The sequence below is a fragment of the Oncorhynchus mykiss genome, chromosome 15 (assembly GCF_013265735.2).
Source record: "Oncorhynchus mykiss isolate Arlee chromosome 15, USDA_OmykA_1.1, whole genome shotgun sequence".
NCBI classification, from domain to species: Eukaryota; Metazoa; Chordata; class Actinopteri; order Salmoniformes; family Salmonidae; genus Oncorhynchus; species Oncorhynchus mykiss.
The window spans coordinates 42,903,570-42,931,105 of record NC_048579.1 but is presented as its reverse complement, the minus strand read 5'-3'; the positions used below and the strand labels follow the sequence as shown (position 1 = coordinate 42,931,105).

Below are 27,536 nucleotides of genomic sequence, written 5' to 3'. Positions count from 1 at the left end.
AACTCTGGAGCTCTGTCAGCGTGACCATCGGGTTCTTGGTCACCTCCCTGACTAAGGCCTTTCGCTCCCGATTGCCCAGTTTGGCCAGGCGGCCAGCTCTAGGAGGAGTCTTGGTGGTTCCACACTTCTTCCATTTAAGAATTATGGATGCCACTGTGTTTTTGGTTAGCTTCAATGCTGCGGAAATGTTTTGGCATCCCTCCCCAGATCTGTGTCTCGACACAATCCTGTCTCGGAGCTCTACGGACAATTACTTTGACCTCATTTAATTGTTTTTGCTCTGACATGCACTGTCAACTGTGGGACCTTATGTGGACAGGTGTATGGCTTTCCAAATCATGTCCAATCAATTGAATCTACCACAGGTGGACTCCAATCAAGTTGTAGAAACATCTCACGGATGATCAATGGTAACAGAATGCACCTGAGCTCAATTTCGAGTTTCATAGCAAAGGGTCTGCAAACTAATGTAATTAAGTTTTTTCTGAAAAAAAATGTTTTTGCTTTGTCATTATGGGGTATTGTGTGTAGGTTGATGAGGAAAAGCATTTATTTAATCAATTTTACATCAAGGCTGTAATTTAGCAAAATGTGGAAAAAGTAAAGTGGTCTGAATACTTTCCGAAAACACTGTTTTCGCTATGGTTGGGTGTTGCTATGGTGATCAGTGAGCTGAGATAAGGCTGGGCTTTATACCTAGCAAAGACTTAGAGAGTACAGTGTGTGTGTGACACATAGTATTAAAGTGTTTATTACATACACTACCAGTCAAAAGTTTTATAACACCTACTCATTCAAAGGTTTTTCTTTATTTTACTATTTTCTACATTTTTTTTTCTTTTTTTTTCACCTTTATTTAACCAGGTAGGCTAGTTGAGTTCAAGTTCTCATTTGCAACTGCGACCTGGCCAAGATAAAGCATAGCAGTGTGAACAGACAACACAGAGTTACACATGGAGTAAACAGTTAACAAGTCAATAACACAGTAGAAAAAAAAGGATAGTCTATATACATTGTGTGCAAAAGGCATGAGGAGGTAGGCGAATAATTACAATTTTGCAGATTAACACTGGAGTGATAAATGATCAGATGGTCATGTACAGGTAGAGATATTGGTGTGCAAAAGAGCAGAAAAGTAAATAAATAAAAACAGTATGGGGATGAGGTAGGTAAAAATGGGTGGGCTATTTACCGATAGACTATGTACAGCTGCAGCGATCGGTTAGCTGCTCAGATAGCAGATGTTTGAAGTTGGTGAGGGAGATAAAAGTCTCCAACTTCAGCGATTTTTGCAATTCGTTCCAGTCACAGGCAGCAGAGAACTGGAACGAAAGGCGGCCAAATGAGGTGTTGGCTTTAGGGATGATCAGTGAGATACACCTGCTGGAGCGCGTGTTACCGGTGGGTGTTGCCATCGTGACCAGTGAACTGAGATAAGGCAGAGTTTTACCTAGCATGGACTTGTAGATGACCTGGAGCCAGTGGGTCTGGCGACGAATATGTAGCGAGGGCCAGCCGACTAGAGCATACAGGTCGCAGTGGTGGGTGGTATAAGGTGCTTTAGTGACAAAACGGATGGCACTGTGATAAACTGCATCCAGTTTGCTGAGTTGAGTGTTGGAAGCAATTTTGTAGATGACATCGCCGAAGTCGAGGATCGGTAGGATAGTCAGTTTTACTAGGGTAAGTTTGGCGGCGTGAGTGAAGGAGGCTTTGTTGCGGAATAGAAAGCCGACTCTAGATTTGATTTTCGATCGGAGATGTTTGATATGAGTCTGGAAGGAGAGTTTACAGTCTAGCCAGACACCTAGGTACTTTTAGATGTCCACATATTCAAGGTCGGAACCATCCAGGGTGGTGATGCTAGTCAGGCATGCTGGTGCAGGCAGCGAACGGTTGAAGAGCATGCATTTGGTTTTACTAGCATTTAAGAGCAGTTGGAGGCCACGGAAGGAGTGTTGTATGGCATTGAAGCTCGTTTGGAGGTTAGATAGCACAGTGTCCAAGGACGGGCCGGAAGTATATAGAATGGTGTCGTCTGCGTAGAGGTGGATCAGGGAATCGCCCACAGCAAGAGCAACATCATTGATATATAGAGAGAAAAGAGTCGGCCCGAGAATTGAACCCTGTGGCACCCCCATAGAGACTGCCAGAGGACCGGACAGCATGCCCTCCGATTTGACACACTGAACTCTGTCTGCAAAGTAGTTGGTGAACCAGGCAAGGCAGTCATCAGAAAAACCGAGGCTACTAAGTCTGCCGATAAGAATATGGTGATTGACAGAGTCGAAAGCCTTGGCAAGGTCGATGAAGACAGCTGCACAGTACTGTCTTTTATCGATGGCGGTTATGATATCGTTTAGTACCTTGAGCGTGGCTGAGGTGCACCCGTGACCTGATCGGAAACCAGATTGCACAGCGGAGAAGGTACAGTGGGATTCGAGATGGTCAGTGACCTGTTTGTTGACTTGGCTTTCGAAGACCTTAGATAGGCAGGGCAGGATGGATATAGGTCTGTAACAGTTTGGGTCCAGGGTGTCTCCCCCTTTGAAGAGGGGGATGACTGCGGCAGCTTTCCAATCCTTGGGGATCTCAGACGATATGCAAGAGAGGTTGAACAGGCTGGTAATAGGGGTTGCGACAAATTCGTTTCAGAAATAGAGGGTCCAGATTGTCAAGCCCAGCTGATTTGTACGGGTCCAGGTTTTGCAGCTCTTTCAGAACATCTGCTATCTGGATTTGGGTAAAGGAGAACCTGGAGAGGCTTGGGCGAGTAGCTGCGGGGGGGGGGGCGGAGCTGTTGGCCGAGGTTGGAGTAGCCAGGCGGAAGGCATGGCCAGCCGGTTGAGAAATGCTTGTTGAAGTTTTCGATAATCATGGATTTATCGGTGGTGACCGTGTTACCTAGCCTCAGTGCAGTGGGCAGCTGGGAGGAGGTGCTCTTGTTCTCCATGGACTTCACAGTGTCCCAGAACTTTTTGGAGTTGGAGCTACAGGATGCACATTTCTGCCTGAAGAAGCTGGCCTTAGCTTTCCTGACTGACTGCGTGTATTGGTTCCTGACTTCCCTGAACAGTTGCATATCGCGAGGACTATTCGATGCTATTGCAGTCCGCCACAGGATGTTTTTGTGCTGGTCGAGGGCAGTCAGGTCTGGAGTGAACCAAGGGCTATATCTGTTCTTAGTTCTGCATTTTTTGAACGGAGCATGCTTATCTAAAATGGTGAGGAAGTTACTTTTAAAGAATGACCAGGCATCCTCAACTGACGGGATGAGGTCAATGTCCTTCCAGGATACCCGGGCCAGGTCGATTAGAAAGGCCTGCTCACAGAAGTGTTTTAGGGAGCGTTTGACAGTGATGAGAGGTGGTCGTTTGACTGCGGCTCCGTAGCGGATACAGGCAATGAGGCAGTGATCGCTGAGATCCTGGTTGAAGACAGCGGAGGTGTATTTGGAGGGCCAGTTGGTCAGGATGACGTCTATGAGGGTGCCTTTGTTTACAGATTTAGGGTTGTACCTGGTGGGTTCCTTGATGATTTGTGTGAGATTGAGGGCATCTAGCTTAGATTGTAGGACTGCCGGGGTGTTAAGCATATCCCAGTTTAGGTCACCTAACAGAACAAACTCTGAAGCTAGATGGGGGGCGATCAATTCACAAATGGTGTCCAGGGCACAGCTGGGAGCTGAGGGGGGTCGGTAGCAGGCGGCAACAGGGAGAGCCTTATTTCTGGAGAGAGTAATTTTTAAAATTAGTAGTTCGAACTGTTTGGGTATGGACCTGGAAAAGTATGACATTACTTTGCAGCCTATCTCTGCAGTAGACTGCAACTCCTCCCCCTTTGGCAGTTCTATCTTGACGGAAAATGTTATAGTTGGGTATGGAAATCTCAGAATTTTTGGTGGCCTTCCTGAGCCAGGATTCAGACACAGCAATGACATCAGGGTTAGCAGAGTGTGCTAAAGCAGTGAGTAAAACAAACTTAGGGAGGAGGCTTCTGATGTTGACATGCATGAAACCAAGGCTTTTTCGATCACAGAAGTCAACAAATGAGGGTGCCTGGGGACATGCAGGGCCTGGGTTTACCTCCACATCACCCGCGGAACAGTGGAGGAGTAGTATGAGGGTGCGGCTAAAGGCTATCAAAACTGGTCGCCTAGAGCGTTGGGGACAAAGAATAAAAGGAGCAGATTTCTGGGCATGGTAGAATATATTAAGGGCATAATGCGCAGACAGGGGTATGATGGGGTGCGGGTACAGCGGAGGTAAGCCCAGGCACTGGGTGATGATGAGAGAGGTTGTATCTCTGGACATGCTGGTTGTAATGGGTGAGGTCACCGCATGTGTGGGAGGTGGGACAAAGGAGGTATCAGGGGTATGAAGAGTGGAACTAGGGGCTCCATTGTAAACTAAAACAATGATAACTAACCTGAACATCAGTATACAAGGCATATTGACATTTGAGAGAGACATACAGCGAGGCATACAGTAATCACAGGTGTTGAATTGGGAGAGCTAGCTAAACAGTAGGTGAGACACCAACAGCTAATCAGATAGCACAACAACAGCAGGTAAAATGGTGTTGACTAGGCAGGGAGGGTCGGATTAACTACACACAGAGCCTGAGTGCGGCTGGGGACGACAGATAAACATAAACAAGCAGAATGGCGTACCGTGATTAATGGACAGTCCAGCATGCATCAGCTATGTAGCCAAGTGATCAGTGTCCAGGGGGCAGCGGTGGATGGGGCAGGGAAGCTAGACTGGCGAGTATTATCCAGGTTAAAAAAACTGGCTGGCTGTGCAGAAGGTAAAGCCGCTAGCAGTGGCTAACAATGACTAAATAGCGTGTAGCTAGTTAGCTGGTTAGCTTCTGGAGGTTCTTGAATGTGTTCTAAAAATTAAAAATAATAGCGATTCTGTATCACATTGGGTGAGGCAGGTTACCGGAAGGTATAATCTAATTAAAAATCGAAAAGCGATTGAAAGTAAATATGGGTCCAGTGAGTGGTTGGGACGCGGCGATTCAGACAGTTAGCAGGCCTGTGCTAACAAGCTAACAGTTAGTAGGCCGGGGCTAAACAAGGTAGCAGTTAGCAGACCGGGGCTAAACAAGCTAGCAGTTATCAGGCCGAATTAGCAAGCAAGCAGATAGCAAGGGCTAGAAAGTTAGTCTTTGGGGGACGTCATGATGGGGTGAGTCTGTTTATGCCTCTTCATGCGGTGACATCGATAGACCGGTCGTGGGTCCGGATATTGTAGCCCAGGAGTATGCTTCGGTGGTAGCACAGGAGCTCTGGCCGGGCTAGCTTCAAGCTAAGTGGATGGAAACGCTAGCCAGGAGTAATCATCCGGGGTTGCGGTTAGCTAGTTGTGAAGATCCAGCTGAAAATGTTCCGTTTGCGGGGGGAAACCGGTGGGAATCCGGGGATAAAAATAATAGCTCCGTTATGCTCTGGTTAGGGTCGCGTTGTTCAAACTGGCGAGAGCTTTCCGAGCTAAAGGTTAGCTGATGACCAGTTAGCTGATGACCGCTAGCAATGGTTTGCTGGTAGTTAGCTGGCTAGCTTCAGTTGAGGGGTTCCGGATCCGAAGTAAATATAAATATAAATACTTTAGAAAAAAAAAGCTGATCCGCGCTACATTGGGTGAGGCGGGTTGCAGGAGAGTATTTCGAAGTTGAGGTTTAGCAAAATGTTTTAAAAGATATGTGAAGAAAAATATGTTAAAAAAACTATATATACAAGGGACACGACACAACAAGACGTCTGACTGCTACGCCATCTTGGAACACATTGTAGAATAACAGCGAAGAAATCAAAACTATGAAATAACACATATGGAATCATGTAGTAACCAAACAAGTGTAATACAAATCTAAATATATTTTATATTTGAGATTCTTCAAATGGCCACCCCATGCTGTGGGGATGTTTTTTAGAGCCAGGGACTGAGAGACTAGTCAGGATCGAGAGAAAGATGAACGAAGCACATTACAGAGAGATCCTTGATGAAAACCTGCTCCAGAGCGTTCAGGACCTCAGACTGGAGTGAAGGTTCACCTTCCAACAGGACAATGACCATAAGCACACAGTCAGGACAGCACACGAGTGGCTTCAGGACAAGTCTTTGAATGTCTTAGAGACTCAGCCAGAGTCCGGACTTGAACCCGATCTATCTCTGGAGAGACCTGGAAATAGCTGTGCAGCGACGCTCCCCATCCATCCTGACAGAGCTTGAGAGGATCTGGGAGAATGGGAGAAGTGCAGTGGAGGTTCTCGCTTGTATGGCTCCCTGGGCGAACCTCCCCTTTCTGCACCATTCTGCACTAACTGTAATTTTTATTCAGATATTTGGAACAACACAATTACATAATCATAACATTTAAAACTATTTAAATATAAAAACATATACAAAAATAAGACTCATAAATATACTATATATAATATATATAAATAAATAAGACAAATAAAAACTAATTGAAGTATATAAATATAAAAAATAAAAGACAATTTAATTATTACATTATTACCCTATTGCTAACAAAAAACACACAAATAAAAATTAATTGCACATATCCTATATCACACAAATGTCACGGATCCCTCCGGAACTTTTATTACGCACACCTGGCCCCTATTCCCAGTGATTAGTAATTGTATAAGTGTGCCCTTGGTTCACCATTGTCTTGTAGATTATTGTTATTATGTCCGTTGACCTGTGCTGTGTGTTTTGGCTTTCATGCCCTTGTGGATTGTGCAGATGATTACGGGTCTCGTCCCGTGTGTTAATCATTGTGCGCATGTGTTATTTATTCGAGGTACTCCTCGCTCTTTTGTTTGGGTTTCAACAATGTGTTTTGTATATGTGTTTGTTTGGTCTTCGTCCCCGTGCTTTTACATGGCACGCTGTAATTTGGGTGATGATAAAAAAACATATTACGCATTCCTGCGCCTGTCTCCCGATCCCTTTATACCAGCGTAAATACAAAAATAGAATAACACACTTATAAAGAAGAGAACCGGATTATTACACTATTGCACTTCAAACAAGAAACACACAAACTAAATTGCACAACTGCCATCTAACACTGACCTTTCTTGCCTTCCTTGATACAAAGTCAGCAATTATATCATCATAAGAAATCTGCCCAGCAATTGCATGGTTAATACTGATGACAGCAAGGCCACTAAGGCGTTCCTGTGGCATGGTGGACAGGTAGGATTTGATGAGCTTCAGCTTTGAAAAGCTCCTCTCTGCTTCAACTACGGTCACTAGTTAGACAGAGTTAGACAAATTCTGAGAGCACAAATTTGGATACAATTCTGAGAGCTCCCTTTCGTGTACAAACATCAGCAGTTCAAGCATGGTAATGGTCTTCGATGGCAAGTCAGGCAAGTTCTTCAGTTCCTGTGCAAGCTTTCTGCCAACCAAGTGTGAGTGTTCTTTATAGTGCAGTGCCATACTAAGGGCCTCACAATGTTCTGTCAGCTCCTCATTTGAGAGACTTTGGAAGGTTGACAGCACTCCAAACTCCTCTCCCACATTTTCCAATGTGGAAAATCTTTCCTGAAGGGCTGAGGTTGCAGCATCAACAATGACATTGAACAATCCAGCTTCTTCAGGGCATCACTCAAAAGCTCATCAAATTATTCATATGAAAAGTGCCACTTTGTGGACCTCAGCCTTTTTTGTTGTAGAACGGCCTCTACATAAATTCCCCTTCAAATATCCTTGGCTGAAGTTTGTGCAGTCATAAAGCCTGTTGCCCTGTAGTTGCTGAGACCTCACTCTGTCTTTCTGAGAAGACTGACTGCAACATCCACATGCATACTGGGAGACTGCATCAGCTTGCTCATATGTTGGATCTGGCTCAAGATGTCATACCACACCACTGTACAGATGCTGAAGCGGTATGATCGCACCTCCTCTGACAAGGACTGGGCCTCAATCTTTATCACAGGGTCTATGGTTTGATCCCTCACCTCAATCAGTGCCTCTCACCGCTGCTGCCTTATACCTCAGTGGCTCGACACTCTTAACTTTACTCTCCCACCTTGTCTCAGTCCATATCTTCAAAGTGATGTCCAAATGTTTTTTCAGGATGGCCCATCAGTGTGTGGAGGCTGAGAACAAGGTGTACAATTTGTGTAAGATGCCAATGTAACCTTTTAGCAGCATTAGCCACAACCAGGTTCAATGTGTGAGCCCCACATGGCACAAATAGAGCTCTTGGAGTCTGGCTTGGACACCTTTGTTTTTGCCTTTCATGTTGGCCCCATTATCATAAGACTGTCCTCTGCAGTCCTCAAAGGGAATTTTTAGCTCCTCTAATCTTTTGAGAATCAGGGATGCCAAATGTTGGCCTGTGGACTCCTCTGCCTCCAAAACCCCATATAATGTTCCTTTATGTGTGGCTCCTCCTGCAGTGACACAATTATAATCACAATTGACAACTGTTCAGTGTGGTTGACATCTGAAGTGCAATCTAGAATGATAGAGAGGAATTTTGCCAGCTTGATGTCACTCACCATTTTTTAAATGACCTAGCTGCTCAACAAATCAATGAGTTCATTCTGTATTTGGTGGCAAGGTAACTGGTGGTATGACTCGAGGTTGTCACACCTGCTTCCGCTCTTTCCCCCTGGCGCTCGAGGGCGCCAGACTCCCCAGCGTAGCGCACTCTTGCCACCGTCATTACGCACACCTGCCTTCCCCCCGTCATTCGCATCAGTGTATAATTGGACTCAACTGGACATTACCTCCCCTATATTTGTCAGTTCCCCATCTCTGTTCCCCGCTGCTACATTGATTGTTGTTTGTCATTGTGTATCCGTGTGCTGATGCTGTTTATGTCTTGCTCTTTGTCAGTTCCTAATTACATGTCAACTCCCCGTACCTGCTTCTCGTATCCGTCATCTGTCCTTACAGAGGTCCGTTTTTGGACATGGTTATGTTGCTCTTTCATGACTGGATCAAATTGTGCCACCAGTTCAACCTCTTTGAGGAAATTTCCATTTCATGGCGACTACAGTGTTTCTGTGTGTCCCCTTAGTGCCAGATTTCTAATTGACAGAGACTGCACAATAGCAGTCAGATGTATGAACACCTCTCTCCATCTTGTCCTCTCAGCCTTCATAAGTGCCATCTCATGTTTATCAATTGTTTACCCTTTTTTGATACTCAATGCCAGTTCTTTCCATGTTTTCATGCAGTTTTGGTGTTCTGGACTGCTGTCTTTTGAAGTCAGCAAAGAACTTGCATGTTTCCAGTCTGTCAGTCCTGAATTTGCTAAATACATTTTCTTCTCAGAAAAGAGTTTGCAGCAGAAGCAGAAGAGGCTGTGAGAGCACATGGGCATTAGTTTACACCCGTTATTCACAGCATTTAGAGTGGTGGAACATACCACATACATACCCAGTAATAATAAAATCATCATTGTTACCTACAATATGGAAACTTAAAACTTTGCAAAGGGGAAATTATTTATTTTGTTTGTGTTATGCAGGGTTGCGCACATAAATATATGTGCGTGTACCCACACACACACACAAATGCAGGTGTGCACAAACACACCTGAAGAATCCTGCTGTGGAGAAGTGAAAGCACATGGGTCTTCATCCGCAGACAACATTTGTGAAGACACCTGTGTGGCTGAGGAGGTGAATGGCTCCTCATCCTGAGGCTCCAAGATAATTTCTGAAGAGGCCTGGGTGGCTGAGGAGGTAGATGGCAACTCATCCTGGCCAGTGCCAGAAGGTGCTCCAAAAAATGTCAGAAGTGGCCCTGAATTTATATTGACACCCTAATTACATTTGTTGCACAATTAAATATGTCATTATGCACAATTTATCAAATTTTCAGATTAGGAACCAAATGAACCATACAACCTCCTTGGCTAATTCTAGGCATAAGACACCCCAAAAGACTCAATATATCACAAAATATACAACATATCAGCATAAAGTATTTTAAGTTAGCCTACAGCATTGGAAATTCCCCTTACTGAGCTCAGGACCTAGTCAATACAATCACAAAAAACCTTTATGATGTTACCTCAATGAAAGTTAACCAAATCAATAATGTGCTAGTTAGGTTGTAATCGTTTTGCTGTAGGCTACACATATTATCATGATGAAACTGTGTGAAATGATATCCAATGTTATGTAAGCTAGTTGGACAGAAAACGTAATATTGTCGCCCTTTGCGTAATAGCATAGCAAGCAACATAGCAACATAAGCTAACAAACATAAGTGTTATACTAGCCTATTTCATAACATACATAATATTATACTCATAAAGAGATGACATAGCTGCATACCCTTATCTTTTGCACGTTTCTCCTCTTCTTCGTTCCTCTTTTTCCTAAACTGGGCACCTGATGGCTTAGACCTTTTCTTAACCATTTGTGTTGATTTGGCATTTGAGCATCAATACATTACCCATTCCCCAACACTGTCAACCAAGAGTCAAGACTAAACCAATTCACCTTGGTGGTCTGCAGACTGGTTGTATATTATTATTAACTATTTCGCACAAACCAGAAAAAAATGCAACAATGTGTCTGTGAAACTACAGTGGGGCAAGAAAAGTATTTAGTCAGCCACCAATTGTGCAAGTTCTCCCACTTAAAAAGATGAGAGAGGCCTGTAATTTTCATCATAGGTACACTTCAACTATGACAGACAAAATTCGAAAAAAAATCCAGAAAATCACATTTTAGGATTTTTTATGAATTTATTTGCAAATTATGGTGGAAAATAAATATTTGGTCACCTACAAACAAGCAAGATTTCTGACTCTCACAGACCTTCTTTAAGAGACTCCCCTGTCCTCCACTCGTTACCTGTATTAATGGCACCTGTTTGAAATGGTTATCAGTATAAAAGACACCTGTCCACAACCTCAAACAGTCACACTCCAAACTCCACTATGGCCAAGACCAAAGAGCTGTCAAAGGACATCAGAAACAAAATTGTAGACCTGCACAAGGCTGGGAAGACTGAATCTGCCATAGGTAAGCAGATTGGTTTGAAGAAATCAACTGTGGGAGCAATTATTAGGAAAGGGAAGACATACAAGACCACTGATAATCTCCCTTGATCTAGGGCTCCACGCAAGATCTCACCCCGTGGGGTCAAAATGATCACAAGAACGGTGAGCAAAAATCCCAGAACCACACGGGGGGACCTAGTGAATGACCTGCAGAGAGCTGGGACCAAAGTAACAAAGCCTGCCATCAGTAACACACTACGCCGCCAGGGACTCAAATCCTGCAGTGCCAGACGTGTCCCCCTGCTTAATCCAGTACATGTCCAGGCCCGTCTGAAGTTTGCTAGAGAGCATTTGGATGATCCAGAAGAAGATTGGGAGAATGTCAGATGAAACCAAAATATAACTTTTTGGTAAAAACTCAACTCGGCGTGTTTGGAGGTCAAAGAATGCTGAGTTGCATCCAAAGAACACCATACCTACTGTGAAGCATGGGGGTGGAAACATCATGCTTTGGGGCTGTTTTTCTGCAGAGGGACCAGGACGACTGATCCGTGTAAAGGAATGGGGCCATGTATCGTGAGATTTTGAGTGAAAACCTCCTTCCATCAGCAAGGGCATTGAAGATGAAACGTGGCTGGGTCTTTCAGCATGACAATGATCCCAAACACACCGCCCGGGCAACGAAGGAGTGGCTTCGTAAGAAGCATTTCAAGGTCCTGGAGTGGCCTAGCCAGTCTCCAGATCTCAACCCCATAGAAAATCTTTGGAGGGAGTTGAAAGTCCGTGTTGCCCAGCAACAGCCCCAAAACATCACTGCTCTAGAGGAGATCTGCATGGAGGAATGGGCCAAAATACCAGCAACAGTGTGTGAAAACCTTGTGAAGACTTACAGAAAACATTTGACCTCTATCATTGCCAACAAAGGGTATATAACAAAGTATTGAGATAAACTTTTGTTATTGACCAAATACTTATTTTCCACCATAATTTGCAAATAAATTCATTAAAAATCCTACAATGTGATTTTCTGGATTTTTTTTTTTTCATTTTGTCTGTCATAGTTGAAGTGTACCTATGATGAAAATTACAGGCCTCTCATCTTTTTAAGTGGGAGAACTTGCACAATTGGTGGCTGACTAAATACTTTTTTGCCCCACTGTATATATTCACAGTATTATGAATGAATTGTGGTTTATTTGATAGCATTTCGTAGTGTGACTGATTTTACTAATTGCATTTGTACTGTACAAAGTTAGAGGTGCGCTATTTGATAGATTCCCCCGCTCCAGGCTCCCAGTGTTGAGACGTGAGGTCAACCTACCCCCGCCCCCCTCCTTATCTCGTACTTCAGAGTGGGAGGACTTCCCAGGCAGTAGCCTGCCTAGCTCACAAACTAGAATCAGGGCGCCCACTCCGACAAGGTTAATTGACCCACAGTCCCACACGGTGACATGATATCATTGGTGTGACGTGCAAATGAGCGATAGAGAACCGATCACGCAAATGTCACCATTCCAAAAATAAATGTGCATGTGCCCTGTGCCGCCCCCGGCAAGATGCCGATGTCGCCCATACCTAAATCCGCTACTGTACAGGTGTGCCAAGCTTGTAGCATCATACGCAAGAAGACTTTAGGCTGAAATTGCTGCCAAAGGTGCTTCAACAAAGTACTGAGTAAAGGGTCTGAATACTTATGTAAATGTGATATTTCAGTTATTTATTTTGTATCAATTGCTAAATAAATTCTTAAACAGTTTTTGCTTTGTCATTATGGGGTATTGTGTGTAGATTGATGAGGGGGGAAAACGATTTAATACATTTTAGAATAAGGCTGTAACGTAACAAAATGTGGAAAAGGGGAAGGGTACATATACATACTGTACCACAGCCATTGTCCCATAGAATTTGAATGAGTAGAACGGCCATTCCCATCCGGAAGTGTTGGTTGGGGTGAACAACAAGTAGCCTCTTTTCACAGGTGATGTATCTCTGACACAATGCCTGTTATTGTCATGTATTGTCATGTTGTGTGTTTCTGTCCTTTCCCTTCACCCTGTCTCCCTCTGCTGGTCGTTATTAGGTTACCTTTTCTCCCCCGCTTTCCCCCAGCTGTTCCTTGTCTCCTCCTAACTACCTCGTCACCCCTCTTCCCACCTGTTCCCTTTTTCCCTCTGATTAGACCTCTATATCTCTCTCTGTTTTTGTTCCTGTCCTTGTCGGATTCTTGTTTGTTGTGTTTCATGCCTGAGCCAGACTATCGTCATGTTTGCTGTAACCTTGTCCTGTCCTGTCGGAATCTGCCGGTCTATCTGAGCCTACCACAGTTTGGTTATTAAAGAAGCTCTGTTTAAGTTAGTTCGCTTTTGGGTCCTCATTCACTCACCGTAACAGAAGAATCCGACCAAGAATGGACCCAGCGACTTCGGATCCTCTCCACTCAGCCGTCGAGATCCAGGGAGCGATGCTAGGCAGACACGAGCAGGAATTGTCTGCTGCTCGACATGCCGTTGAGACCCTGGCCACCCAAGTCTCCAACCTCACAGAACAGGTTCACCATCTCCGCCTCGATCCACCGGCCACTTCCAGGGCTTTCGAATCTCCGGAGCCCAGAATCAATAACCCGCCGTGTTACTCTGGGGAGCCCACTGAATGCCGCTCGTTCCTCACCCAGTGTGATATTGTGTTTTCTCTCCAGCCCAACACTTACTCCAGGAGCACTGCTCGTGTCGCCTACGTCATATCTCTCCTTATTGGACGGGCTCGTGAGTGGGGCACGGCAATCTGGGAGGCAAGGGCTGAGTGTACTAACCAGTATCAGGACTTTAAGGAGGAGATGATACGGGTTTTTGATCGATCTGTTTTTGGGGAGGAGGCTTCCAGGGCCCTGTCTTCCCTATGTCAAGGTAATCGATCCATAACAGACTACTCTATTGAGTTTCGCACTCTTGCTGCCTCCAGTGGCTGGAACGAGCCGGCTTTGCTCGCTCGTTTTCTGGAGGGTCTCCGCGCAGAGGTAAAGGATGAGATTCTCTCCCGGGAGGTTCCTTCCAGCGTGGATTCCCTGATTGAACTCGCTATTCGCATTGAGCGACGGGTTGATCTTCGTCACCGAGCTCGTGGAAAGGAGCTCGCGTTCTCCGTTGCCCCCCTCTCCGCATCACTACCATCTTCCTCTGCCGGCTCGGGAGCTGAGCCTATGCAGCTGGGAGGTATCCGCATCTCGACTAAGGAGAGGGAACGGAGAATCACCAACCGCCTCTGTCTCTATTGCGGTTCTGCTGGTCATTTTGTCACTTCATGTCCAGTAAAAGCCAGAGCTCATCAGTAAGCGGAGGGCTACTGGTGAGCGCTACTACTCCTGTCTCTCCTTCAAGATCCTGCACTACCTTGTCGGTCCATCTACGCTGGACCGGTTCGTCAGCTTCCTGCAGTGCCTTAATAGACTCTGGGGCGGAGGGCTGTTTTATGGACGAGACCTGGGCTCGGGAACATGACATTCCTCTCAGACAGTTAAGGGAGTCCACGGCCTTGTTCGCCCTGGATGGTAGTCCTCTCCCCAGGATTCAGCGTGAGACGCTACCTTTAACCCTCACTGTTTCTGGTAATCATAGCGAAACCATTTCTTTTTTGATTTTTCGTTCACCTTTTACACCTGTTGTTTTGGGCCATCCCTGGCTAGTTTGTCATAATCCTTCCATTAATTGGTCTAGTAATTCTATCCTCTCCTGGAACGTCTCTTGTCATGTTTAATGTCTGCTATCCCTCCTGTTTCCTCTGTCTCTTCTTCACAGGAGGAGCCTGGTGATTTGACAGGGGTGCCGGAGGAATATCACGATCTGCGCACGGTGTTCAGTCGGTCCAGGGCCACCTCTCTTCCTCCACACCGGTCGTATGATTGTAGTATTGATCTCCTTCCGGGAACCACTCCCCCCCGGGGTAGACTATACTCTCTGTCGGCTCCCGAACGTAAGGCTCTCGAGGATTATTTGTCTGTAGCTCTTGACGCCGGTACCATAGTCCCCTCCTCCTCTCCCGCCGGAGCGGGGTTTTTTTTTGTCAAGAAGAAGGACGGGTCTCTGCGCCCCTGCATAGATTATCGAGGGCTGAATGACATAACAGTTAAGAATCGTTATCCGCTTCCTCTTATGTCTTCAGCCTTCGAGATCCTGCAGGGAGCCAGGTTTTTCACTAAGTTGGACCTTCGTAACGCTTACCATCTCGTGCGCATCAGGGAGGGGGACGAGTGGAAGACGGCGTTTAACACTCCGTTAGGGCACTTTGAATACCGGGTTCTTCCTTTCGGCCTCGCTAACGCTCCAGCTGTCTTTCAGGCATTAGTCAATGATGTCCTGAGAGACATGCTGAACATCTTTGTTTTCGTTTACCTTGACGATATCCTGATTTTTTCACCGTCACTCCAGATTCATCTTCAGCACGTTCGACGTGTCCTCCAGCGCCTTTTAGAGAATTGTCTTTTTGTGAAGGCTGAGAAGTGCACTTTTCATGCCTCCTCCGTCACATTTCTCGGTTCTGTTATTTCCGCTGAAGGCATTAAGATGGATCCCGCTAAGGTCCAAGCTGTCATTGATTGGCCCGCCCCTAAGTCACGCGTCGAGCTGCAGCGCTTTCTCGGCTTCGCGAACTTCTATCGTCGTTTCATCCGTAATTTCGGTCAGGTGGCAGCTCCTCTCACAGCCCTTACTTCTGTCAAGACGTGCTTTAAGTGGTCCGTTTCCGCCCAGGGAGCTTTTGATCTCCTCAAGAATCGTTTTACATCCGCTCCTATCCTTGTTACACCTGACGTCTCTAGACAGTTCGTTGTCGAGGTTGACGCGTCAGAGGTGGGCGTGGGAGCCATTCTTTCTCAGCGCTCCCTCTCTGACGACAAGGTCCACCCATGCGCGTATTTTTCTCATCGCCTGTCGCCGTCGGAACGTAACTATGATGTGGGAAACCGCGAACTGCTCGCCATCCGGTTAGCCCTAGGCGAATGGCGACAGTGGTTGGAGGGGGCGACCGTTCCTTTTGTCGTTTGGACTGACCATAGGAACCTTGAGTACATCCGTTCTGCCAAACGACTTAATGCGCGTCAGGCGCGTTGGGCGCTGTTTTTCAGTGGGCTCACTCTGCCAAGTTAGCCGGCCACCCTGGCGTTCGGGGTACGCTTGCTTCCATTCGCCAGCGTTTTTGGTGGCCCACCCGGGAGCATGACACGCGTCGTTTCGTGGCTGCTTGTTCGGTCTGCGCGCAGACTAAGTCCGGTAACTCCCCTCCTGCCGGCCGTCTCAGGCCGCTTCCCATTCCCTCTCGACCGTGGTCTCACATCGCCTTAGATTTTGTCACCGGACTGCCTTCGTCAGCGGGGAAGACTGTTATTCTTACGGTTGTCGATAGGTTCTCTAAGGCGGCTCATTTCATTCCCCTTGCTAAGCTTCCTTCTGCTAAAGAGACGGCACAAATCATCATCGAGAATGTTTTCAGAATTCATGGCCTTCCGTCAGACGTCGTTTCGGACAGAGGTCCGCAATTCACGTCTCAATTTTGGAGGGAGTTTTGCCGTTTGATTGGGGCTTCCGTCAGTCTCTCTTCCGGCTTTCACCCCCAGTCTAACGGTCAAGCAGAACGGGCCAATCAGACTATTGGTCGCATCTTACGCAGTCTTTCTTTTCGCAACCCTGCGTCTTGGTCAGAACAGCTCCCCTGGGCAGAATACGCCCACAACTTGCTTCCTTCGTCTGCGACCGGGCTATCTCCTTTTCAGAGTAGCCTCGGGTACCAGCCTCCGCTGTTCTCATCTCAGTTCGCCGAGTCCAGCGTCCCCTCCGCTCAGGCTTTTGTCCAACGTTGCGAGCGCACCTGGAAGAGGGTTAGGTCTGCACTTTGCCGTTATAGGACGCAGACTGTGAGGGCTGCTAATAAGCGTAGAACTAAGAGTCCTAGATATTGTCGCGGTCAGAGAGTTTGGCTCTCCACTCAGAACCTTCCCCTTAAGACGGCTTCTCGCAAGTTGACCCCGCGGTTCATTGGTCCGTTCCGTATTTCTCGGGTCATTAATCCTGTCGCAGTTCGACTTCTTCTTCCGCGATACCTTCGTCGCGTCCACCCGGTCTTCCATGTCTCCTGTATTAAGCCCGTTCTTCGCGCCCCCGCTCGTCTTCCCCCCCCCCCCCCCCATCCTTGTCGAGGGCGCACCCATCTACAGGGTCCGCAGGATTTTGGACATGCGTCCTCGGGGCCGTGGTCACCAGTACCTCGTTGATTGGGAGGGGTACGGTCCTGAGGAGAGGAGTTGGGTTCCCTCTCGGGACGTGCTGGACCGTGCGCTGATCGAGGATTTCCTCCGTTGCCGCCAGGTTTCCTCCTCGAGTGCGCCAGGAGGCGCTCGGTGAGTGGGGGGGTACTGTCATGTATTGTCATGTTGTGTGTTTCTGTCCTTTCCCTTCACCCTGTCTCCCTCTGCTGGTCGTTATTAGGTTACCTTTCCTCCCCCGCTTTCCCCCAGCTGTTCCTTGTCTCCTCCTAACTACCTCGTCACCCCTCTTCCCACCTGTTCCCTTTTTCCCTCTGATTAGACCTCTATATCTCTCTCTGTTTTTGTTCCTGTCCTTGTCGGATTCTTGTTTGTTGTGTTTCATGCCTGAGCCAGACTATCGTCATGTTTGCTGTAACCTTGTCCTGTCCTGTCGGAATCTGCCGGTCTATCTGAGCCTACCACAGTTTGGTTATTAAAGAAGCTCTGTTTAAGTTAGTTCGCTTTTGGGTCCTCATTCACTCACCGTAACAGTTATCCTTATGTGTGCATTCTTAGTTGGAGACCCCCAGTGTGATTGGATCTTCTTTGATCTTCTTCAGTTCTAATTCTATGCTCAATACAATCTCTGTACAGAAATACTAGCTAATACATTGATTTACTAGCTAATACAGTCTTACTAGCTAATACAGTCATACCTGCTTATATTAAACTCACGTACCAAGTTTCAATAAAAATTAATACACATATAAGGAAACGTGTTTTAACCTTTAAATAACTAAATGAACCACAAACCATTACAGCCATCTCAATACTGAGCCACTAAGCTTGTAGCAACTCTATAGGCTTGACAGGCTAGCGTTAGCATAGTTATAACTCTGCAATATATAACACTTGGGTGGGGAGATGTCAGGGAATAGACCATATAAACGGAGTAGAAAATATTACCTCAGAGGGGCTAAAAATCAATAAATTCAAACCAGAATATTATCTGGTCGCCATTTTGTCTTGTTATTCTATGGCCTTACCTAGCTTAGGCGCAAACCCAGTCATCGATGTGTCAAAATCGCTAACAGTTTTCACAAAACCAATTTCCACATTTAAACTTAACAATTTCAACATAAATGGTAAGTTTCACTCAGATACCCATTTCAACTAACATTTTCTCTAAATAATGTGCTTTTGTACACCACGTACCTGTTTAACAGATCAAATAAAAATTAAACGAGGAGAAGCGGTTAGAGTTGTTGAGGCGAGACGGAAACCGCTATGCTTGTGCTCCTAACCGCCTCCTGCTGGTGGCAGCATGCATAAACAATTCCCAATGGAAATCCTTGGAGGATTATACAGTAAAATAATGATTACAACAATAATATCTAAACCATGTTTCATAAATACAATGTGATTCCATAACCTTATGGGCAGCCACAACTATAGTGTATGACAATAAACATTCATACTTAGATAAGTTTCTGTGCGTTTTCAAAATGTTAACATCAAATTATAAACCTACAATAGTTGGCTACACCATCTCAATCTAATCTAAAAAATACAATGGCAAGTATCATCTACAGTAGCTACAAGAAACAACAAAGTAGTCATAAGGTTTCTTAAAACCAAATGCAATAAGAAAATAATGAATCCCTACTTCTGAGATTTATGTACGTTTAAAAAAAAATATGCCATCAAAAAATATATACACTCTTCTGGAATATATTTCAAAGCAGCAAGGAGGGCATTACTCAGAGAGGCAACAAAGAGACCAAAGATAACCCTGAAGGAGCTACAAAGCTCCACGGTGGGGATTGGAGTATCTGTCCATAGGACCACTTTAAGCCGTACACTCCACAGAGCTGGGTTTTACAGAAGAGTGGACAGAAAAAAAGCCATTGGTTAAGCAAATACGTTTGGTGTTCGTCAAAATGCATGTGGGAGACTCCCCAAACATATGGAAGAAGGTACTCTGGTGAAATGAGACAAAATTTGAGCTTTTGGGCCATAAAGGAAAACGCTATGTCTGGCGCAAACCCAACACCTCTCATCACTCCGAGAACACCATCCCCACAGTGAAGCATGGTGGTGGCAGCATCATGTTGTGGAGATGTTTTTCATCGGCAGGGACTGGGAAACTGGTCAGAATTGAAGGAATGATGGATGGCGCAAAATACAGGGAAATTCTTGAGGGAAACCTGTTTCAGTCATCCAAAGATTTGAGACTGTGACGGAGGTTCACATTCCAGCAGGACAATGACCCTGAGCATACTGCTAAAGCAACACTTGAGTGGTTTAAGGGGAAACATTTAAATGTCTTGAAATGGCCTAGTCAAAGCCCAGACCTCAATCTAACCGAGAATCTGTGATATGACTTAAAGATTGCTGTACACCAGCGAAACCCATCCAACTTGCAGGAGCTGAAACAGTTTTGCCTTGAAGAATGGACAAACATCCCAAGTGGCTAGATGTGGCAAGTTTACAGAGACATACCACAAGAGACTTGCAGCTGTAATTGCTGCAAAAGGTCGCTCTACAAAGTATTGACTTTGGGGGGTGAATAGTTATACACAGTCAAGTTATAATTTTTGGGGTCGTATTTCTTGTTTGTTTCACAATAAAAAATATTTTGCATCTTCAAAGTGGTATGCATGTTGTGTAAATCAAATAATAAAACCCCCCAAAAAAATATATTTAATTCCAGGTTCTAAGGCAACAAAATAGGAAAAAATGGCAAGGGGTGAATACTTTCGCAAGCCACTGAATATTAGGCCATATATGCCCATATATTACTTTTCCATATGGGTATCCAGCGCTATCCTGATGTAAAGTGTCAGGCTCATTAAGCGCAGATAGCAGAGACCTAATTCCTATCCCTTCCTCATCAGGGGTCTTCAACTCCTCATTGCATCATGACTGATGCACAATAGCGGCAATATACTACCTGAGGCTAACCTAGATTACAATCCAAACGGGACGTTTTTTCTTTATGGTCCTTTGAGCCAGATTAGACCCAGTTTACATTCAACTAAACCCCCTCCCTCTCCCCTTCCTCCAGGTACGGTTTTGATGATGTCCCTGTGTGAGGTAGTACACGTGTATGAGTTCCTGCCATCTCAGAGGAAGACGGAACTGTGTCACTACTACCAGCGCTTCTACGACGCAGCCTGCACTCTGGGAGCCTACCACCCCCTGCTCTACGAGAAGAACCTGGTCAAGAGGATGAACCAGGGGCTCGACAGGGACATCTACACCCACGGACGGGTCACCCTGCCTGGGTTCAGCACTCTCAACTGCACCCGGGGGCCTGAAATTGTACCAGCAAGCGCTGACTGAGATAATAAGAGAGATCATATTACAGTCAGAAACACACACAGGTGGTAAATAAAGAAACACAATCATATTCACAAGCACAGCATGTATAACAATATGACTGACTACTTTATCATGTGCAATCAATTCAGACAATCTCTAAATCATGGACTGATGGACATTGACAGACATGTATACATGTTTGACACTGCCATAACTAAATGGAATCTTGCAACTAATGTAAATACCCTTTACTCGCTCAAACACGCACAGGTGCACAGAATTCCTTGTGACAGCACATACAAGAAATCACACACATACATCATACAATAGACTGTCTGCAAAAAACCCACAAACTCACAGTTTTGCCGATATCCCTCTTTCCCTATGTGAATATAAGCTATAAGCGTAGTCATTCCACTGTGATGCGCTGTTGTCCTGTCTCTGTCTCTCAGGTTGTGACTGAGGGACAGAAAGAAGAGAGCAGCTCCTCTCTCATTACTGAAGATTGTCTCTGCATGCCTGCCTTCAGCTGCACTACCACACACACATATACACACCGAACCTGTACCCTATGTGGACTAGTTGAAAATGGACTTGAAGAGAAACTGAGGAGACTGCATGAAGCTCTGACAAGAAGAGTGGCACCTCTTGGATATGCTATATAATTGACCATAGACCTGATGGAGATAAATCCTTGAGTGAAATGTGAAGGCTAACTGAAGGAAGCAACTGGAGTTCATAGCATGATGCGTGACATCTAAGGGCGACCCAGAGATTACCTCATCAAGACATGGACCAGATACATTGGGTCACAGAGGTCGTGCGGTGACACACACACACACACACACACACACACACCAGCCAGACTAGCAGTCTTCTCACTCATGAATGAGCCAACCATCCAGCCCACCATGGACCAATGAGAACTGAGAACAGTTGTTCTGGACTGGCTGAGGATTTCGTGGGCATCTAATGCCCCTTTGTGGGTGAACAAAATAACTGGATTATTGTATTTCCTTCCAGGAAGAAAAAATGGAAGTTTGTTAAAAGTAGAAGTTTGTTTTGGCAAATAAAAACCCTGGTCTGCATCCAAAATGGCAACCCTGATCTAATCAAATGAAGAAAGGATTTCTAGGACTGCACTGATTTACCTACTCTACGAGAACCAAATAATGCTTTATTTGTCATTTTTACTGAGATGCATAATAACTTTATAATTTACACCTCCAAGGGGGCTTTATAGATTTAGAATCATTGATGTCATAATATTGAAAATTTAATTAGAATGACAGTCAAACCCCTTGTTGTTGCACTTCTGTCCATGTTTGCCAGCCTTTCTCCCCTACCCTGCCTGTTACGTGTCAAATGTCATAGCATCTCATCATTCTGCACTCATAAGCTAATTCTATACCATCCTGCTCAGACAACCCCAGTCTTCATAGCAAACCACTGCTCACCTCGGTAACACTGCCCACACGTTAGCCGCCCCTACGTTACAAAACGCTTTTACCCAATATTGCACAAAATGGTTGCTAACATTGCCAATATGGTAGGGTTGCTGATACATTTTCCATAGTAAGAATGATCCGAATAATGTAATTGACTTTGAATTTGTGTTCAGATCATTTGTTAAACCAACTGAATGAATGAATGTGCTTCTGGAGTGTGCATTGTTGCACTGCCTATACATACATCCACCATTTCCCAACCAGCACAGAACATTCTCCTAATGTTGCCACAACATTGGGAAAGTAAGGCTGTTTATGTTATTTTTAGACCATGGCTAGGGGTGTTTTTAGAATGTTTACAGATGTTGTTTCATGGTTTCTTTGGGACTTCTGTCACCCTGATAGCAATGTGTACCACTGAACAGAAATATTAATGCAATGTGTAAAGTGTTGGTCCCATGTTTCATGATCTGAAATAAAAGATCCCAGAAATTTTCCATACGCACCAAAAGCTTATTTCTCTCAAATTTTGGCCACAAATTAGTTTGCATCCCTGTCAGTGAGCATTTCTCCTTTGCCAAGATAATCCATCCACCTGACAGGTGTGTCATATCAAGAAGCTGTTTAAACATCATAATCATTACACCGTTGCACCTTGTGCTGAGGACAATAAAAGGCCACTCTGAAATCTGCAGTTTTGTCACACAACAAAATGCCACAGATGACTCAAGTTTTGAGGGAGCGTGTAATTGACATGCTGACTGCAGGAATGACCACCTGAGCTGTTGTCAAAGAATTTTATGTTAATTTCTCTACCATAAGCCGCCTCCATCGCCGTTTTAGAGAATTTGGCAATACGTCCAACCGGCCTCACAGCCGCAGACCACGTGTGTGGCACCATGTGGGCGTGCGGTTTGCTTATTTCACTGTTGTGAACAGAGTGTCCCATGGTGGTGATGGGGTTATGGTATGGGCAAGCATAAGCTACGAACAGCTAACACAATTGCATTTGGAATGCACAGAAATACCGTGACGAGATCCTGAGGCCCATTGTGAGGCCCATTTATTTAAAAAACCAAGCAAGGATATGCATTTTCTTAATACTATTTGAAAGGAAACTCTTTGAAGTTTGTGGAAATGTGAAATTAATGTTGGAGAATATAACACATTAGATCTGGTAAAAGATAATGCAAAGAAAAAAAACATGCTTTTTACATTTTTGTTTGTTTGTTCAATCATCTTTGAAATGCAAGAGAAAGGCCATTATTACACTTAAGAGTCTAGGCGCAATTTAGACTTGACACTAGATGGCAGCAGTGTATGTGCAAAGTTTTAGACAGATCCAATTTATCAAACCAGTTGCAGTGATAAAGGTTTTTTGATGTTGTGCACTCTCAATAACATGGTATTTTTTCACTGTAATAGCTACTGTAAATTGGACAGTGGAGTTAGATTAACAATAATTGAAGCTTTTTGCCCATATAAGACATGTCTATGTCCTGGGAAATGTTCTTGTTACTTACAACGTCATGCTAATCACATTAGTGCACCTTAGCTCAACCGTCCCATAGAGGTTTTAAGGTATCTCTGAACAACAGGCAACTGTATTCCCAGTCATGTGAAATCCATAGATTAGAGCCTAATGTATTTCTTTCAATTGACTGACTTCATCATATGAACTGTAACTCAGTAAAATCTGTAAAATTGTTGTGTTTATCAAAGTGAACAGATTTTTAAATAACAAATTGTTGTGTGAACCTTTGCAACTCAAATAGAAAAAAAGCTTAGTTTGCTGGGACCACACTTTCCGCAAACTGTATTTCACAGTTCAGTTAAAACATACCACAGAGACTGAAATATGATGCTTAAAAAATTTGATGGGTGCTTATATTTGTAAAAGTGTATGAAATGAAAACTTGTATTTTGCATATCCCAAGGACCCCTCCCCTGAGACACCCTTGAAGAGTGGGGCCACTGGCCAGGGTCAGCCATTAACAATGGCGTCCCTGGAGCAATTACGGTGCCACGCTCAAGGACACATCGGCAGATATTTCAGCTTGTCGGCTCAGGGATTTGAACTAGCAACGGCCTCAACGTTCTAAACGCTAGACTACCTAACACCCTCAGATTGTTGTACATGTTTGTATGGTCCTTGGTTTGTCAGTACAGATTTAACCAGTCCATTCCTTGGATCATGACAAACTAAAAAGGTCTCGAAAGGGACTTACATCATTAATGTACTTGTCTTAAAATATTTAAATGTAAAAATAATTTCCATATGAACAAATTGTTTAAACATTTTAAGTTGATTGAACTTCTCCCAAACTTGACTATTTAGCTAGGTTTCCTTCCAATTTGTGACAGATTTTCATGTGAATATTCAAAAATCTGCATTAAACAATATGCACATTTTCCCACCAGAGATGTTTCCATCAAAGTTGCTTTTTTTTTGCGGTTAAAAGACTGTGTGTGATGACGTAGTGCACATAAAAATAACTTTTATGTACCAAATGAAAAATATAAGTGAAATTGATTCCCATCGCATTTCCAACTCTACTGATGGTTTTCACAAACACTGTTGCGTTGTATAGCAAATGTACCCACTCTGGTCTTGGCCCATACGCTCTAGCCAACAGCGAGCAGATGCAGTTTGGGTAGGTTACCTACAGTACATTGAGATTATTATGGATAAGAGCGATATTATTTGTATTGTAAAACGGCAGCCAAGCATTGATCATCATGTCACCAGAATAAGACCCTCAATATTTATTGGAACGGAGCATCAAACTCAACTCCTTGCTTATTCACCAAGCTGTGAAGTCCATAAAGGTTTTTCATCTGTAGCATAATAAACTGCATGGTCTTCCACCAAGGTAAAGTAGGTTCTATATCAGACATTCAACAGAAATTCACTGTTTCCATTCCTCTCTGATTACTATGAAGGACAGATAAAGTCAAGTGTTGATTTGATAGAAATAATCAAATCATATAAAAATGCATTTAGGCCTCCTGAGTGGCGCAGTGGTCTAAGGCACTAGCTGTGCCACTAGAGATTCTGGGTTCAAGTCCAGGCTTTGTCACAGCTGGCCGCGAATCCATGGGGTGACGCACAATTGGCCCAGCGTTATCTAGGGAAGGGTTTGGCTGGCAGGGATGTCCTTGTCCCATTGCGCACTAGTTACTTCTGTGGTGGGCCAGGTGCAATGCACGCTGACACGGTTGCCAGGTGTACAGTGTTTCCTCTGACAAATTGGTGTACCTGGCTTCCGCGTTAAGTGGGCATTGTGTCAAAAAGCAGTGCGGCTTGGTTGGGTTGTGTTTCGGAGGATGCACGGCTCTCGACCTTCGCCTCTCTGAGTCTGTATGGGAGTTGCAGCGATGAGACAAGACTGTAACTACCAATTGGATACCATGAAAATTGGGGGTGAAAAAATCTATCTTGTTCGCAATTATGGTCTAAAAACATCTGACCTACTTTTACAACCGTTGATTTGATAGAAATAATCTGGCTATATAATATTGAAAAATATTGTAAATCCAAATTAATCAAAACCAGATCCTCAATGGAATTGACGCAAGCCAACACCGCCAAGTTTCTGGCTTTACAAATGGTGTTACAGAACGACCTGCCGGTGACTCTTAGCACACCATCTCACAGCCCTCTCTCAGAGACAAAATATGTAACTGGCCCTTCACAACTCTGGCCATAACCAAACTGTTTTGTTGTTAGGGACCAGGTTGTCAGGTGCCTTATCACACTGTGGGTCAGCCAATATCAGTCAGTCATCTTAGATTACAGATCCCCAATTCCTGCCACCCCCTCTGTCTTCAATGATTTTTATTGATTGAAAAGGGGAATTTAGAAGAAAGATGTGATAGTCGGAAATGGCATTGAGTAGTGAGGACAAGATGGAGGAAACAAACATAAAGTTGTTGAAGCAACAGCTGTGCTGGAATGTGAACAATATCGGTGTCAGTTCTGATAGTATGGAGCAGGAGGATGAGGGTCAAGGTCGGTAGTGGAAAGACAAAGGAAGAAGAGAGCTCATGATACAGAAAGCATTGGATCGTCTAGTAAAGAAAGCATAAAGATGGCCAAGGTAGGAAGCAAGGGTAATGATGTGTTGGAGTGGAAAGTGGTGAAGGTTTTCATGAGACCACAGGGCCTCACTTACACCCTAACTGACTAACTAAAGCCTTAGAGAAAGAGGTAGGTGAAGTCAAATTAGCTTGATTCATTGGAAATGGTAGATTGTTAAAATGGTGTGGTAGCCAGGTTCAGCAAGAGAAGATTCTGAAAATGGAAAAGCTTAGATGGGAAGAAGATTGAAAGCCATGTCCCTGGTAATAATGCTAGATTGAGGGGAGTCATCAATATCTATGTCCATAGATGATAAAGAAAATGTGAAGGAAGGCAGAGTGATTGAGGCCAAAATGTTGATCAGTAGGAAAGTAGGTCAAAGAAGTGGAAGCCTGTCAATGATGCTGAGGTTTGCGAAGGTTTTGCCTGGAAAAGTGTAGATAGGATTTCTTAGTTTCAGTGATAGAGAATTTGTCCCTTAATGCACTGCAGCGTTTTAAATGACAAAGAATGGGACACGTACAGTAGCTGCTCAGTGTAAAAGAAAGAATCAAATCAAATTCTATTTGTCACGTGCCGAATACAACAGTGAAATGCTTACTTACAAGCCCTTAACCAACAATGCAGTTTTAAGACAATACCTAAAAAAAGTAAGAGAATAACAAATCATTAAAGAACAGCAGAAAAATAACAATAGCGAGGCTATATACAGGGGGTTCCGGTACACAGTCAATGTGCGGAGCATTTGCCATACCAGGCAGTGTTGCAACCTGTCATGATGCTCTCGATGGTGCAGCTGTAAAACCTTTTGAGGATCTGAGGACCGATGCCAAATCTTTTCAGTCTCCTGAGGGGGAATAGGTTTTGTCGTGCCCTCTTCATGATTGCCTTGGTGTGCTTGGACCATCATCCTGCTCCACTACAGCCCCGTCGATGAGAATGGAGACTCTTACTCTTACCTCCTTTTCATGTTGTCCACAATCATCTACTTTGTCTTGATCACGTTGAGGGAGAGGTTGCTGTCGTTGCACCACACGGTCAGATCTCTGTCCTCCTCCCTATAGGCTGTCTCATCGCTGTCGGTGATCAGGTCACTGTTGTGTCGTCAGCAAACTTAATGATGGTGTTGGAGTCGTGTTTGGCCACGCAGTCGTGTGTGAACAGGGAGTACAGGAGGGAACTAAGTACACACCCCGAGGGGCCCCAGTGTTGAGGATCAGCGTGGCAGACATGTTTTTGACTACCCTTACCACTTGGGGGCGGCCCGTCAGGAAGTCCAGGATCCAGTTGCAGAGGAAGGTGTTTAGTCCCAGGGTCCTTAGCTTAATGATGACCTTTGAGGGTACTATGGTGTTGAACGCTGAGCTGTAGTCAAAGAATAGTATTCTCACATAGGTGTTCCTTTTGTCCAGGTGTGAGAATGCAGTGTGGAGTGCAATAGAGATTGCATCATCTG

General features: G+C 44.7%; 1 protein-coding gene across 2 annotated transcripts in view; it reads left to right on the top strand.

The window, feature by feature from the left end:
* st6gal1 (ST6 beta-galactosamide alpha-2,6-sialyltranferase 1) overlaps positions 1-22,495 on the top strand; it is a 182,730-nt gene extending 160,235 nt beyond the window's left edge. For both annotated transcript variants that reach the window (XM_021563263.2, XM_021563264.2), the window contains exon 9: positions 20,295-22,495. In XM_021563263.2, coding sequence (XP_021418938.1) covers positions 20,295-20,572 — 278 coding nt within the window. In that variant the 3' untranslated portion in view covers positions 20,573-22,495. The remainder of the gene's footprint in view (positions 1-20,294) is intronic.
* The last annotated feature ends 5,041 nt before the right edge of the window (positions 22,496-27,536 follow it).